Genomic DNA, 14,045 nt, shown 5'->3' on the forward strand with positions numbered 1-14,045 from the left:
CACAGGTCTTACCTTGTAACGAATAACACACAGACGGGAGGTATAAGTGCCCCATTCTGAATTCAGATATAAATATGAGAACAAAAATAACAACAGTAATAATCTTTAATATGTAGTAAGCATTCATTATATGCAAGAATTGGGCTGAGTGCTTTAAGGTAAGTTGCCCTCTCCTTTTAGCAATCTAAAATATGATGCAGCCACTACTAAATTTTAAACACTTACCATTTCTTAAGTGATGAGTGATACTGGATTGGAATCCTAACTATTTTGGGGACTGAGGTCTGGAGAAGGTGGTGAGACTGGCAGCTACGTAAGCAGAGAGCTGGAAGCATTGGGGCAGCAGGGGGGCGGCAGGAGGGGTGCTATAGTAGGATTGAGGTGGGTGCAGATGGAGGGGACCATAGAAGGAAGGAAAAGAGACGCGGGGCTGCTTTTGATTATGGTTGCAACGTAAAGTAAGGAAACTGATATTTTAACAAACAAGCCCTATAACCGCCAACTGAAGAGCTGTTTCTTTCAAACTGCTCTTCTCCGTCCCTGGACAGTTTGCTCAGTGGTTAGAGCACCGGCCTGTGGACTGAAGGGTTGAGAGTTCAATTCCCAGTCAAGGGCATGTACCTGGGTTGCAGGTTTGATCCTCAACCCTAGTTGAGGTCATGCGGGAGGTAACCAATCAATGTCTCTCTCACATCGATGTTTCTCTCCCTCCCTCCCTTCCACTCCATCTAAAAATCAATGAAAAAAATTTCTTTGGGTGAAGATTAACAAAAATAAAAATAAACAAAAATAAACTGCTCTTCTTAGGAAGCCACCTATTTATTCCAGTTGCTGAAAACATTTCTGTAACTTTTAGTTACTGGTTTTGGAGACTGTGTCCTTTTTTTTTTTTCTGAATATTCTTAGTGTGTGGACTGAAGATGGGTTTGTTTTTTTTGAAGTGATCAAAAGGTGCTTGGATCTAGGTTTTTTGAACTAGGTGGGTAAGAAAGAATCTGTACTTTCTATCTTTTGGCCAAATATTTTTGTAACTATTAAGAAATGAGACCGATGAGGTCTGTGATCAGCAAACTTACTCAAAAGGCATTTGCAGTGAGGAGCTCCGAGGGTGTGTTGGAAGCTCAACGCTGCCGGAAGCTGCTGCTGCTCCCAAGGGGGACACTCGGGTGCGTATCCAGGCCCGGGTGTTACCTGGACGGCCATTCTCACTTCATGGTCAAGTGAACAATGACTTTCTCAGTGACTTCTCCATTCCTCATCCCCAGATAATGGGACCAGAAAGAGGGAAAAGTAATAATCAGGGTCGTCTGGTTTAGGACACTTTGAATAACTGTGATCACTTGAACTCCGATATTCACAATTGGTTAATTTTTCAGATTAATTGAATCTTTCAGTGAATGACATGCTTTACTCACATATGAAAATGTTTAACTAGTTTCCTCTTATTAGTTTTTAATCATTTTATACTTGTCAGAATGGCCAAAAGTTACAAAACCAGCATACGGAAATCAGACTGTTAAGATCTGTTTGTTAGGTATTTTCTAAATTCCATGTGAACTACTGCAATTCAGAATAAACATACTTCTTAAGAAATAACTGATGCAATAAATATAAAAGGCTTGAATTTTGTTTTAAATCATGGCACCACGGGGGAAAAGAAAATAAGAAAGTGCTCAGCTTTTTTAAAAACAGAGTAACTTGAAATCTTAACTCAATCTTATTTCCTGATAGATTTATCTGGGAACTTGATTAAAACATACAAATTACTAGAAAGACTTGGAAAATTTGATCTAGGCAGAATGTAATGAATAGTTACTTTGCATAAAAGAGAATAAGAATTTCACTCATGTTAGATCTTTTTCATCTTGGCAATGAAGAAAATCCTAAATGGGATTTAAATTAGATTTTCTAATTTTAGAAGTATTACACATTACTTGTAAAAAACTAAAAAATTATTTTAAAAAGGAAAATCACAATCATTTTGCTACCCAAAGAAAACCACTAGTAACATCTTGTTAGGTTTTTTAGTGGGTTTTTTTCTTGCTTACTTTAAAATTCAAGAGTGTATTATTTATATAATTTTATATTCTGATCTTGTCACTTGCTATTTTTAGATATGTTCTCATATTATTAAAAACTCTTTATGCCTGACCAGTGTGGCTCAGTGATTTGAGCGTCCACCCATGCACCAAGAGGTCACCAGTTCGATTCCTGGTCAGGGCACATGCCCAGGTTGTGGGCCAAATCCCCAGTGGGGGGCATGCAGGAGGCAGCTAATTGATGTTCTCTCTCATCCATGTTTCTCTCTCTCTCCCTCTCCCTTCCTCTCTCTCTAAAATCAATAAAGAAAAAAAAAAACAAAAAACAAAAAAAAACCCCTCTGTGACATCCTTTTTAATGGCACATAATATTGTCAATCTATGGATTTAAGTGTATCCAAAAAGTGTTTGTTGAGTTCTCATTATGTTCTGGAGAATGTGCTCTATTGCAAATGAAACACAAGCTGTTCTTGGCTTCATGGAACAGACAGCCAAACAATTATACTGTTGTTTGTTTAGCCGTTTCCCTATGATTAGACATTATGATTATTTCAATTTATCACTATTATAAATAGTGCTGAGATGAAAGGCTTAGAGTATGGGCTTAGAGAATAGCTTTGAAATCAAACACAGACAAGTCAGGATTCTGCCTCTCTTATTTATAAGCTGTGTACCTATGGGCACATCCCTTAACTTCTCTAAGCCTCAGCCTCCACAGCTGGGCTATGGGAATAATAGCACCTACCTTAGGGTGTTATTGCACTGATTGAGATACTGCATTTAAAGTGCTTTCCACAGTGTACCAGGAACTCAATTATTCTTGTTAGTAGTAGTAATAACAGTAAAAGTGATCATTCTCTTTGTGCATGATATTTTTTATTTTTATTTTTTTAAATCCTCACCCGAGGACATTTTTTTCCATTTTTTGTTGAGAAAGAGTGGGAGGGAGAGAGCAGAAGAGAGAGAGAGAGAGAAACATCGACGTGAAAGAGACACATCGACTGGCTGCCACCCGCACTACCAACCAGGGCCGGGGACAAACTGTAACCGAGGTACATGCCCTTAGCGGGAACCAAACCCGGGTCTCTCCGGACCGCAGGTCAACGCTCTAACCGCTGAGCCAAACCGGCCAGGGCTGTGCATGATATCTTAATTTGTTGTTACTATTTTATTTATTTATTTACTTATTTATTTATTTATTTATTTATTTATTTATTTATTTATTTATTCTTGATGTGCACATTCTCTTGGTCTTGGCAGGTTTTTTTTTGTCCTTACCCAAGGACATTTTTGCATTTATCTTCAGTTAGTGCGGGAGGGAGAGAGAGAGGAAGAGAGAGAGAGAAACATCAATGTGAGAGAGACACATCAACTGACTGCCACCCACATGACCGCAACCGGGACTGGGGACAAACTACAACCGAGGTACGTGCCCTTAGTGGGAACCGATCCCATGTCTCTCTGGTCTGCAGGCCTATACTCTAACCCTGAGCCAAACCAGTCAGGGCTTGCTTTTTTTTTAAAAAAAGAGAAACCTGTCCCATTGAATATCAAATGAAAGAGCTATAAACTGCAAATTGTAATAGACTAGACTTTGTGTAAAAGTCCCTAAAATGTTCTACTCAGTGTCCCTTGGGTTCTGGAAGAGACTGTATGTAGCTCAATAAGCAGTAATATTCTCTGGGGGAATTTACGAGTGTCTCACCATCACGATGCTATAATAACTCAGATTGCCTTTTTTCAGTGTGCAACTGCCATGGCCACGCTGCCGACTGTTTCTACGATCCAGAAGTTGAGAGGCAGCGGGCAAGCTTGAATAGCCAAGGCGTCTATGCAGGTGGAGGGGTCTGCATTGATTGTCAGGTGAGGCACTGTTTAAGTCAAAGTGGATGTATCACTGTAGGAGATGGACATGCATTAAGCCCTGCTCCCAAAAAGATGCCAAGAAAGTCATAAGCAAGTTGAAGTGTTTTCTGAAATTGTTTTTCCACTTTTGTACGCAGAAGTTCTTGTTAGCTGGATGTACTTTAGGGACCGAAGGGAGAATGGAATGAATCACGTTTGTCGACACCCCATTGATTAAGTTCTTCATTTAAGTCTTTGCCTAAATGGAGAGGAGAATTCCTGGCTGTCATCCTGACCCATGTTATGGTGTAAAGGCTCTAAAATTGGAGGGAGAATAGGTGTCAACCTCAGTGCTGATCCTAAATCTTGTGTTCAGACAGATTTTGAATCTAGGCTCGGTGAGATAGTACACGAGGAACAATTAATGATGTTTGCCATTGATATCAAATATGAAACACTAATTTTTCATCTTCTCTATTGGACAATTGGGTTCACTGGGAATTAGCCAAGAGGAGGGTATGGCCCAGGAGGGTCTAATGTTCATGAATTTGGTCTATATTGTCACTCAGTCTTGTGTGCTTTTAGAGTAATATTGTGTTAATGTTACCATTATTGAACCAGGGCCATCCAAGTTTAGAGAGACCTACCGTTCTCCACTTATCCCACTCTATACACTATCTCCTCTGTCATTGTAGATAATTAAAATACAAGTAAAATATAAGTCATAGGTTTGTTTCCAATCACAGGGTTTCAGGGTCTTTTAAAGGCTATGAACTACAAGACCCTCAGGTAATGTGTATGAAATTAAAATTGCAGAAGCACTGGACTAGGATGTATAGGCGGGATGCTTTCTCCAAATGCAGGATCGACCCCCTCCAGTATGTCTTTAGAATATATTGTTCTTCCTATCCCTTTTCTCAGGTGATATTACATTTTGTATTTTGCAGTTCCAGAAACACGTCAATATAGTCTCTCTCTCTCTCTCTTTTTTTTGTAATGGCTCTGCAAAAGCATTTTTCTTTTGTATATGAATTATTGAAGTCTTGTTCAGGTTCACTGTATTCTTTCCAACTTAAATTTTAAATGCCCTTGTTTAAGTTAGGTATGCAACTAGCATAATTAACTTAATTTTTATTGTAGTGAAATATGAATTACATAAACTCTATCACTTTAGCCATTTTTAGTATAAGAATAAAGAAATTTTATGTTAATAATTAAAGAGCAAGGAGGGAGCTCTGACTCTGTATGGTTTAGTGGCTCCAACAGGACTGAAACCTCCCAGAATAAGAACTATGGACTATCGACAAAATACAAAAACAAAGAAACAAAAAAAAACCCTCCCCAAACAGTGATCTGAAGGCACTGGGGAGTAAACATAAACAGGAAGATACTGGAGAGGAGCTGCCACTTAGTAAAAGAGATCAGCATAGTTACTTTCTTTTTTTCATTAACTTTTAGCCAGAGGGCAGGTCAAAGTTGGTGCCATGTGGTGTGGCTAAAATTCCTCCAGAAAATCTGGAGTCTTTCTGGCCCGAAGAACAAGAGGGCAGAGCTTAGGATAATCACAGCTTTTGGAAAATGAGTGGGGAGTTCAGGGAAAAAGAAATCAAGAGAGTAAATCCTTAATTCTGTGTATAAATTCTTCTCAAATTTATGACTGACCCCTGAACCATTCATACACAGGATGGATTTCACCTAAGACTAAAATAATTTATTTGAGATTTGAGTTACCACTCGAGTCAAAGTTTACAGTCTCTGTAAAGCCAATGGTCTCATAAAACAAGATAAAATATTCTTTAGAGAAATATTACAGAATCCAGAGTCTTTATAATATAATATTTATAATGTCCAGGATACAATCCAAAATTTATTGACGTTTGAAGAACCAAAGGTAGTGACCTATTCTCATGAGAAAAGACAATCAATAAAGACCTGACAATCAATCAGTCCTGAGATGACCCAGATGTCCATGCTAGCAGTTAAGGATTTGAGACCTGTTGTTATAACTGTGCTCACAAATATAATAAAAACATGTTCACCGTTAATTAAGATATAATAACTATAACAGAAATAAACATGATAAAAGAAACCAAATGAAAATTCTAGAACTAAAACATACAATATATTAAATTGAAATTTTACTTTATAGGTCTAATAGCAGGATGAAGAAAATAGAAGAAGGATAGCAGATCTCAAGATAGATCAATAGAAATTAGAGAGTCCCGGGTTCCGTTTCGGGTTCTGCTAGGGGCACATACAAAAGAAAGAAGGAAGGAAAGGAAAGGAAAGGAAAGGAAGGGAAGGGAAGGGAAGGGAAGGGAAGGGAAGGGAAGGGAAGGGAAGGGAAGGGAAGGGAAGGGAAGGGAAGGGAAGGGAAGGGAAGGGAAGGGAAGGGAAGGGAAGGGAAGGGAAGGGAAGGGAAGGGAAGGGAAGGGAAGGGAAGGGAAGGGAAGGGAAGGGAAGGGAAGGGAAGGGAAGGGAAGGGAAGGGCAAGGCAGAAGGAAGAAAGAAGAAAGAAGAAAGAAGAAAGAAAGAAAGAAAGAAAGAAAGAAAGAAAGAAAGAAAGAAAGAAAGAAATTATCCAGTCTAACAAAGAGAAAGAAAAGATAAAAAAAAAAAAAAAATGAACAGAGATTTGGGGACTTGTGGGACAATAGGAAAGGTCTAACACACATGTAACTGGAATCCCAGAATAGAGGAGAGAGAATGAAGGGGAAAAAAGAAGAGAAACAATGGCAGGAAATTCCTTAAATTTTGCAATAGATTAATATTCAGGAGAGTTCATGAACTCCCAAGTGGATAAATACAAAGAAAACCACTCTGGGCCTAATAGGGTTAAAAGCAAAGACAAAATGAAAATCTTAAAAGTAGACAGAAAAAGAACACATTACAATGTTTGTGGACACCTCATTAGAAGCTACGAAGGCCACAAGATAGTGGAGCAATATCTTTAAAGTGCTATAAGAAAGAAAGAAAAAAAGAAATTGTCAACCCAGAATTCTGTATTTAGCAAAAATATCATTCAAAAAGGAAAGTTAAAAAAAAAAAAAATTCATCAATAAAATAAAGCCGATACTCTGGTGGCTCAGTTGATTGGAGCATCGTCCCATACACCAAAGGTTTCAGGTTTGATTACCAGTCTAGGTTGCAGGTTCAATCCCAAGTCAGGGCTCATATAGGAGGCAACTGATCAATGTTTCTCTCTCATACTGATGTTCCTCTCTCCCTAAAAATCAATAAAAAACATATCCTTCAACATGGCCGGTTTGGCTCAGCAGTTAGAGCATCAGCCTGCGGTCCAGAGAGACCTGGGTTCGGTTCCCACTAAGGGCATGTACCTCAGTTGCAGTTTGTCCCTGGCCCCGGTTGGGGTCATGCGGGAGGCGGCCACTCAGTGTATCCCTTTCATGTCAATGTTCTCTCTCTCTCTCTTCCTCCCTTTCCCTCCCACTCAGCCTGAACAAAAATGGAAAAATGTCCTTGGGTGAGGATAAAAAAAAAAAAAAAAAAAAAAAATATATATATATATATATATATATATATATATATATATATCCTTTGGTGAGGATTAAATAAATAAAAAGCCAGAAATGCTGAAGCAAGTATTTTAGGTCAAAGAGATATGGTACCAGATGGAAACTCAGATCCTCAGGAAGAAATGAAGAGTATTAAATAAAAAAAGACTATTTTTAAAAATTAAAAAAAATATGTAGGGCTGCTTAAAGTGAAAACTATAACATTGTCTTGTGAGATTTATAATGTGTATAGATATAATGTACATGAAACCATAGCATAAACAACGGTGAGGACATATAGGACTACAGTGTCCACACTGTTCATGCAGTGGTACAGTATTAACCCTAATCAGACTATGAGAAGTTAAGGATGTATATTGTAATCCTTAAAGTAATTAACTAATAAAACAATGCAGAGGTAAAGCTGTAAGGCCAATAGGTAAATTTAAATGTAATTTAGTTTTAAAAAATATATAAATAATCCAAAGAAGGGAGGAAAGAAGGAACAGAAGGATAAAACACACACACACACACCAAAAACAAAATGAAATAGCTAACAGAAAATAGATACAAAAATGACCTATTTTCCAATGATATCAATACATATAATACAGATTAAATATTAATGGACTAAACACTCTAATTCAAAAGCAGAAGTTAACAGGTATATGCAAAAAAATGAAACTCGATCCGCAACTTACACCATACACAAGAATAAGCTCAAGATGGATAATAGACTTAAATGTAACTCAAAAAATCATAAAAGAGGGAGAACAAAGATAGAGAACTTGTATTATCTTGCTTAAGGACTAACTATAAAGCTACAGTAATCAAAACAGTGTGATATCAACATAAAAACCAATAGATCAGTATACAAAATGGGGAGCACAGAAACAGACCCACACTTATGTAGACATTTAGTTTCTGATAAAAATACCAAAGCAATCCAATGGTGGGTGGAGCGGGGAGAAAATCCTTTCAACAAATGATTCTGGAATAACTGGATGTTTATATGGGAAAAATAAACCTTGACCTCCTACCTCAAATCATATACAAAAACTAAATTGGTGTGGATCAGACTAAAACAAAACCTGAAACTATAAAGCCTTAGAGAAAAATATAGGAGAATATCTTTGTGATTCAAAAGATGAGCAAAGTTTTCTTAGGTCACAGAAAGCAATAAACATGAAAAACTATGGACAAATTAGACTTCATCAACATTAAAAACTTCTGCTCACAAAAAAATAAACAGGCAAGCCGCAGGCAGGGAGAAAATATTCATAAAACATAAATCTGACAAATGGTTGGTATCCAGTACATATAAAGAACTCCCACAGCTCAATAATAAAAAGACAAATAACCCAATAAAATATTTGAACAACCACTTCACAAAAGTAGACATATGAATGGCCAATAAACACGTAACAAATGGTTTAGCATTATTAATCATCAGAGAAGTGCAAATTACAATTACAATGACTTACCACCAATTTTGGTGAGAATGTGGAGCAACTGTAGTATCATGCATTGTGTAAATGAAAAATGATACAACTGTTCTGGGGAAATATTTTGGCAGTTCTTAAAATAAAATTAAACATGCACCCACTCCATGACTCACAGGTTCCACTCATAAGCATTCATCCATGAGAAGTGGAAATGTATGTTTACAAAAAGTTTATAGCAGCCTTATGCACAATAGCACCAAATTGGAAATAGCCCAGGTGTCCATCAATAGTAGAATGGATGAATAAACTGGCATATTTAAATAATGGATTAACAACAAAAATAGAGAGGAACAAACTACCCAGATGCCTGCAACAACATGCAAGAATTTTAACAACATCATTCTAAGTGAAGGAAACTCCCCCAAAAGAATATGTATAGTATAAGGGCCTTTTAAGTGAAATTCTGGAATAGGAGAAACTAATTAATAGTGGGAAAAAATCAGTACTGTGGGAAGTTGATGATGACGCTTGACTGGGAAGGGTCATGGGGAACTTTCTGGGATCATGCATTGTTCTATATCTAAATAGAGATTTGGGTTTCACAAATAGAGACATTTGTCAGAAATCACTGAATATACAATTAAGAGCTTTGCACGTGTGTATAACTTTAACACTAAAAAAACCCAAACAAACTGAAAATAAACATTGAATTCCAGTTAATTATATGCACGCTAAAGTTTTTGGGAAAAGTGACTGATATCTGCAATTTATTTTTAAATGCATAAGAAGTAAGATCGACTGGTGGATAGATAGTGAATGAGTAGATGGATAATTATGTGATAAAACAAATATTGTAAAATGTTAATGGTAACCTCTACATATGGCATACATAGGTAGGTGTTCACTGTAAAGCTTTAATTTTCTTATAATAAAATTCTGGGGGGAAAGAGCAATGAAAGAAGAAAGCAAGGAACACAACATTTTTGGGGGGTTTACTCTTCCATATCTTTTCCTTTAATGAAATATTGGTGTTCTTAATTAAGATGGAAGATTACTCAATTTGTTTGAGATGATGCTAGAAGATACTTTACCTCCATTAACTGAAACAGTCTTTAGCTTCTTCTGTGGAGACATGACTTGTGATCTAAGTCTTGAGCTTGCTCCCTAGCTGTTGGTGTCCTCGATGCGTTGGTCTCACCATTCCCACACTGTTGGCCGCACACAGCCATGTACACCGCACAAAGCTAAGAGACGAGGTCCAGAAACAGATGGGGCAGATACGGTTGCTTTCCCTCCTGCGACAAATCCCACAATATGACAGAAAAGATAATAAATAAGCAAAATGCCCTCTCCTTCTAGAATGCACAACAGCGTGAAAAATAAGAGTCATCAACAGACCAGGAATTTCAAGCGATTCTAGATAGAAAACAGAAACACACATACGCAGGAGAACACAGCTATGACTGTTGGGATGATTTGGAGATACTCCAAGAGGCAATAAATGGAAAAAATTAACTGTGGAGCTGCTCAAACCTATAAGACCTTATTGGAGTTTATAAAAGAAGACCATATAGAGAGGCATAATATGTTTCCAGACTCAATGTTATAAATATTTCTACAAAACCAATTTATAAATTCAGTGCAATTGCCATCAGAATTTCAAACGGATTTTTTATGAAAAATGACAGACGGAATCTAAGGTGTTCAAGGTGTGGTGTGGGACCTAGACAACTACCTGAGATCTGAAGGCAAACTACAGGCATTATTCCATCTGCAGGGTCATTGGTTGTTTTCTTTTGGCCATTTGTTGCTGTTTTTTATGTCTTAAAAATATAACTTGTCTGTGGCAGGTGCTTCATTGACCAAACTGTGAAAGAGGGGAAAGCCCAGGCTGCCTACTTCAGAGAACTTTTCCTCATTTCCTACTCCAGTGGGAACAAATTGGGGAGCCAAGGTTAACCTGATATTTTCTGTCTATTCTAGGTCACAGTGGCAAGCGACAGAGTTGAGAGGTTAAGTGGCATTTAATGGGAAGGAACGTGAACTACAGCTGTTTCGTATTTGCCCCAACTGTGAATGTTCAGGCAGAGAAGTGGCCAGTGTGGTTTTAGTCCTCAGGGTTCAAGTGAATTCAGATTTTCGCCTACAGGACAAGGAGTGATAATAAACACAAGACTGTAATTAATAAAATGATCTGAAATGGGGGAGAGAATACAGAAAGGGCCTTTGTTCTCCCCTCTGTGCTTCTCTGAAGACTCTTTTTGGGTCCAAGTGTGTTATATTTGTTCTTTTTGACTTCCAACTGCCTTTCCTTTTGTTAATGAAAGAACACTGTCCTCCTAATTGTTTCCAAATTAGAAAACGAGAGAGGCAGAATTAAGCTAGATCCATGGTGCATGGTTCTCGGAAACTGATGATGCATGTTGGGTAATTTGATTTTGTGGCAATTAAAAGGATTAATCATGAAATGTAAAAAGCTGCCTAGTATTATACTTTAAAATGAGCTCTGTATGAGATGCATACCTACATTTTCCATTCATGTAACAAAAATGTTTGGGAAATGGTTTCAGGACTAAAGCACAGATAAAATTAGAATGGCAAGAGAAGAGGATCTGTATATGCGATTTCTTCCCAAATCAGAGAAGATAAAACTACACACATGGCCCTTTATTCCTTGGGTTAAACTAAGGGTAATTTAATATTCATCACTTCTTCTGAATAAAGCTTTGAAGAATGGTCCTCTTGAGGTTTCGTTCTCACTCAAATGTCAGGTGCTTCATTAAGCAAATTCTGTGATGGGGGGAAACCTGAGTTGTCCAGTTCACGGAACTTACTCTTATTTCCTCTTCCAATGGGAAAAAAAGTCCAGGGCCACGTGTAAGCCAGTGTTCTGTGCTAAATCTTGGAGACTCAAGGTCAAGTTCAATGCTTTTATTATCATCATTATTATGATGATGATGATTATTTTTAGTGACTTTGAAATTACAAGTGCATACTACATAATTATTTCTCAGGATGAATAGCACAAAATAAAGACGTCTTTAGTAGTAGTCCCTCTAAATTTTTTTTTTCTTTTTTTTTCTAGCATAACACAGCTGGTATTAACTGTGAAAAGTGTGCTAAGGGTTATTATCGCCCTGGTGGTGTTCCTGTGGAGGCCCCCCATGGCTGCATCCGTAAGTTTCATTTCAACCTGGTGTGTTTCAGCGGTGTGTGTGCTTCAGGGAGGTCGACAGGCTAAATTCTGGTCAGTTAGTAGTTCTCTCTTTTCCTATATTTTCATATTATTGGTTCACTTCTTACTATGTGACCTCAGGCAGTTACGTAATCTCTCTGAGTCTCGGATTTCTTATATACAAATAGAAGTGATAATATATTCCCTCAGATGAAATGAAATGCCCTCAAAAGCCCCCAGGAGAATGCGAAGCACTGGGCCTGTCACATACTGGGCCTGCAACAGATGTCAGTTCCTCCGTTCCCTGTTGTTCTGACGTGTTTGTATGATCTCCAATAGCTTTAAAATGTTTTCAGAAGTAGAGTAAAACAAAACATAGTAAAGATTTTACAAGGATTTAATAATAGTCCTAACATTTAAAATAGCTACAATTTATCATGCCTTTGCTATATACTTTCATAAATGTCTTATTTCGTTATCACAATAAATTTAGGACATTGTCTTATTACTCTCGTTTTTTAGCTACAGGGAAACCAAAGGGTCTGAGTAGTTAAATATGTTGGCCCAGGTGACAAAACCACTAACGGGCAGATTCAGGAAATAGTTTGGACCTGTCTGGAGTCACTGTGTTATACCACATCCACTATATGGAAAATGCCACTGGTCCTTCCCTGGCGAATGATCAGCCAGAGGTGCAGTTATAGACCTTGTCCTGCATGTGTATCCTGTTGGGTTCTTTTCTGTTCTCTGGCTGTTATGGTTGGAAGACAATTTCAGTCCTGGAGTTGGTCTCTGTGCCCACTGTTTCCCAAATCCATCTGTCATTTCATTAAGATTTGAGGGCATCAAAGTCCAAAGTATGTGTGAACTCTGGTCGGTCTCTCTCTGGGACATTCAATTTTCTATCACTTTTCTCATTTCTTTCTTTGTCGTTGAAGTGGTCTCATGGAGATATTAGAGGCTTAGCACAGAGAATCCAAAGGCATATATATATCTCCGAAACAAATTAAGCAAAGAACACCAGGAGAAGCCAGGCTGTGGTGAGGCAGGGAGAAGTTACTTAATGCTCACAGCTTCTCCCGTCTCCCAGTTCCTCATGGGACATATAAGCTGAGTTATGGCAGTATTTCTGCTGTCCAAGGTGAGGACCTGCCGAGTCAAGGAAAGCTCCCAAGGGAAGGCATTACCAAACTTCTTATACCCCAAGTATGTGCCTCTGAAATGCAAACCTAATAACTGCCTTGGTTGCCTTCAGTAAGCTGTATCACTTGCATCTAGCATTTGGATTATGGGCACACTCTTGCTATACTGTCCACAGATTATAGATCCACATCTAGGCATCCCACACTGTGTCCACACCACGGCCGTGAATGATGAGCACAGTGTGGACACTCACGGCTGGCTCGTGGCCAGCAGCTCCAGCACACAGCCACCCACCCCTCTGCTGGAGCTGGTGAAGGCTTTCCCTCTTCTGCAGTGAGCTGGGCGGGGCGCAGTGTAATCAACTGCATTCTCGAGAACATCTCATGGTGGCTGCTCGTTGAAGCTCATCTCTGAAGGCCCACGGGGTTCAGTCAGTGGGAACCACATATGTAGTGGAAAACAGTAGGTACCCTTTCAAGAATGACTGTAGACCAATGATAAAGTATTAATCGTTGTATGAGAAGTATTGAGACATAGTTGCCTTATCAAGTGCAGCGAATGGCTGATCTTTTGAAAACTGGGAATTCTCTTAGCTTGCAGCTGTAACCCTGAGCATGCAGACGACTGTGAGCAGGGCTCAGGCCGCTGTACCTGCAAGCCCAATTTCCACGGAGACAACTGTGAGAAGTGTGCCGTCGGATACTATAATTTCCCATTTTGCCTGAGTAAGTACCACGGCGGGAGTAGAGACCTCCCTTCTTGGCACACAGCTGGGCTTTGTGCATTAAGACTGAGGGCATGGCGCCTGATAGGGGGACGGGGGAAGCTACAATGGGGCCAGGTGAGTGGTATTTACATGAAAGTGTTTCCAAAGGTTTGGAAC

General features: G+C 38.6%; 1 protein-coding gene across 3 annotated transcripts in view; it reads left to right on the forward strand.

Annotated features, from left to right (window-relative positions):
• The window catches only part of LAMA3 (laminin subunit alpha 3), a 249,933-nt gene that overhangs the window by 68,145 nt on the left and 167,743 nt on the right, over window positions 1-14,045 (forward strand). For all 3 annotated transcript variants that reach the window (XM_036245198.1, XM_036245200.1, XM_036245199.1), the window contains exons 8-10: window positions 3,784-3,902; window positions 11,930-12,020; window positions 13,756-13,887. In XM_036245198.1, coding sequence (XP_036101091.1) covers window positions 3,784-3,902; window positions 11,930-12,020; window positions 13,756-13,887 — 342 coding nt within the window. The remainder of the gene's footprint in view (window positions 1-3,783; window positions 3,903-11,929; window positions 12,021-13,755; window positions 13,888-14,045) is intronic.

Source organism: Molossus molossus, unplaced genomic scaffold (genome assembly GCF_014108415.1).
Source record: "Molossus molossus isolate mMolMol1 unplaced genomic scaffold, mMolMol1.p scaffold_m16_p_6, whole genome shotgun sequence".
In the NCBI taxonomy this organism is placed as follows: Eukaryota; Metazoa; Chordata; class Mammalia; order Chiroptera; family Molossidae; genus Molossus; species Molossus molossus.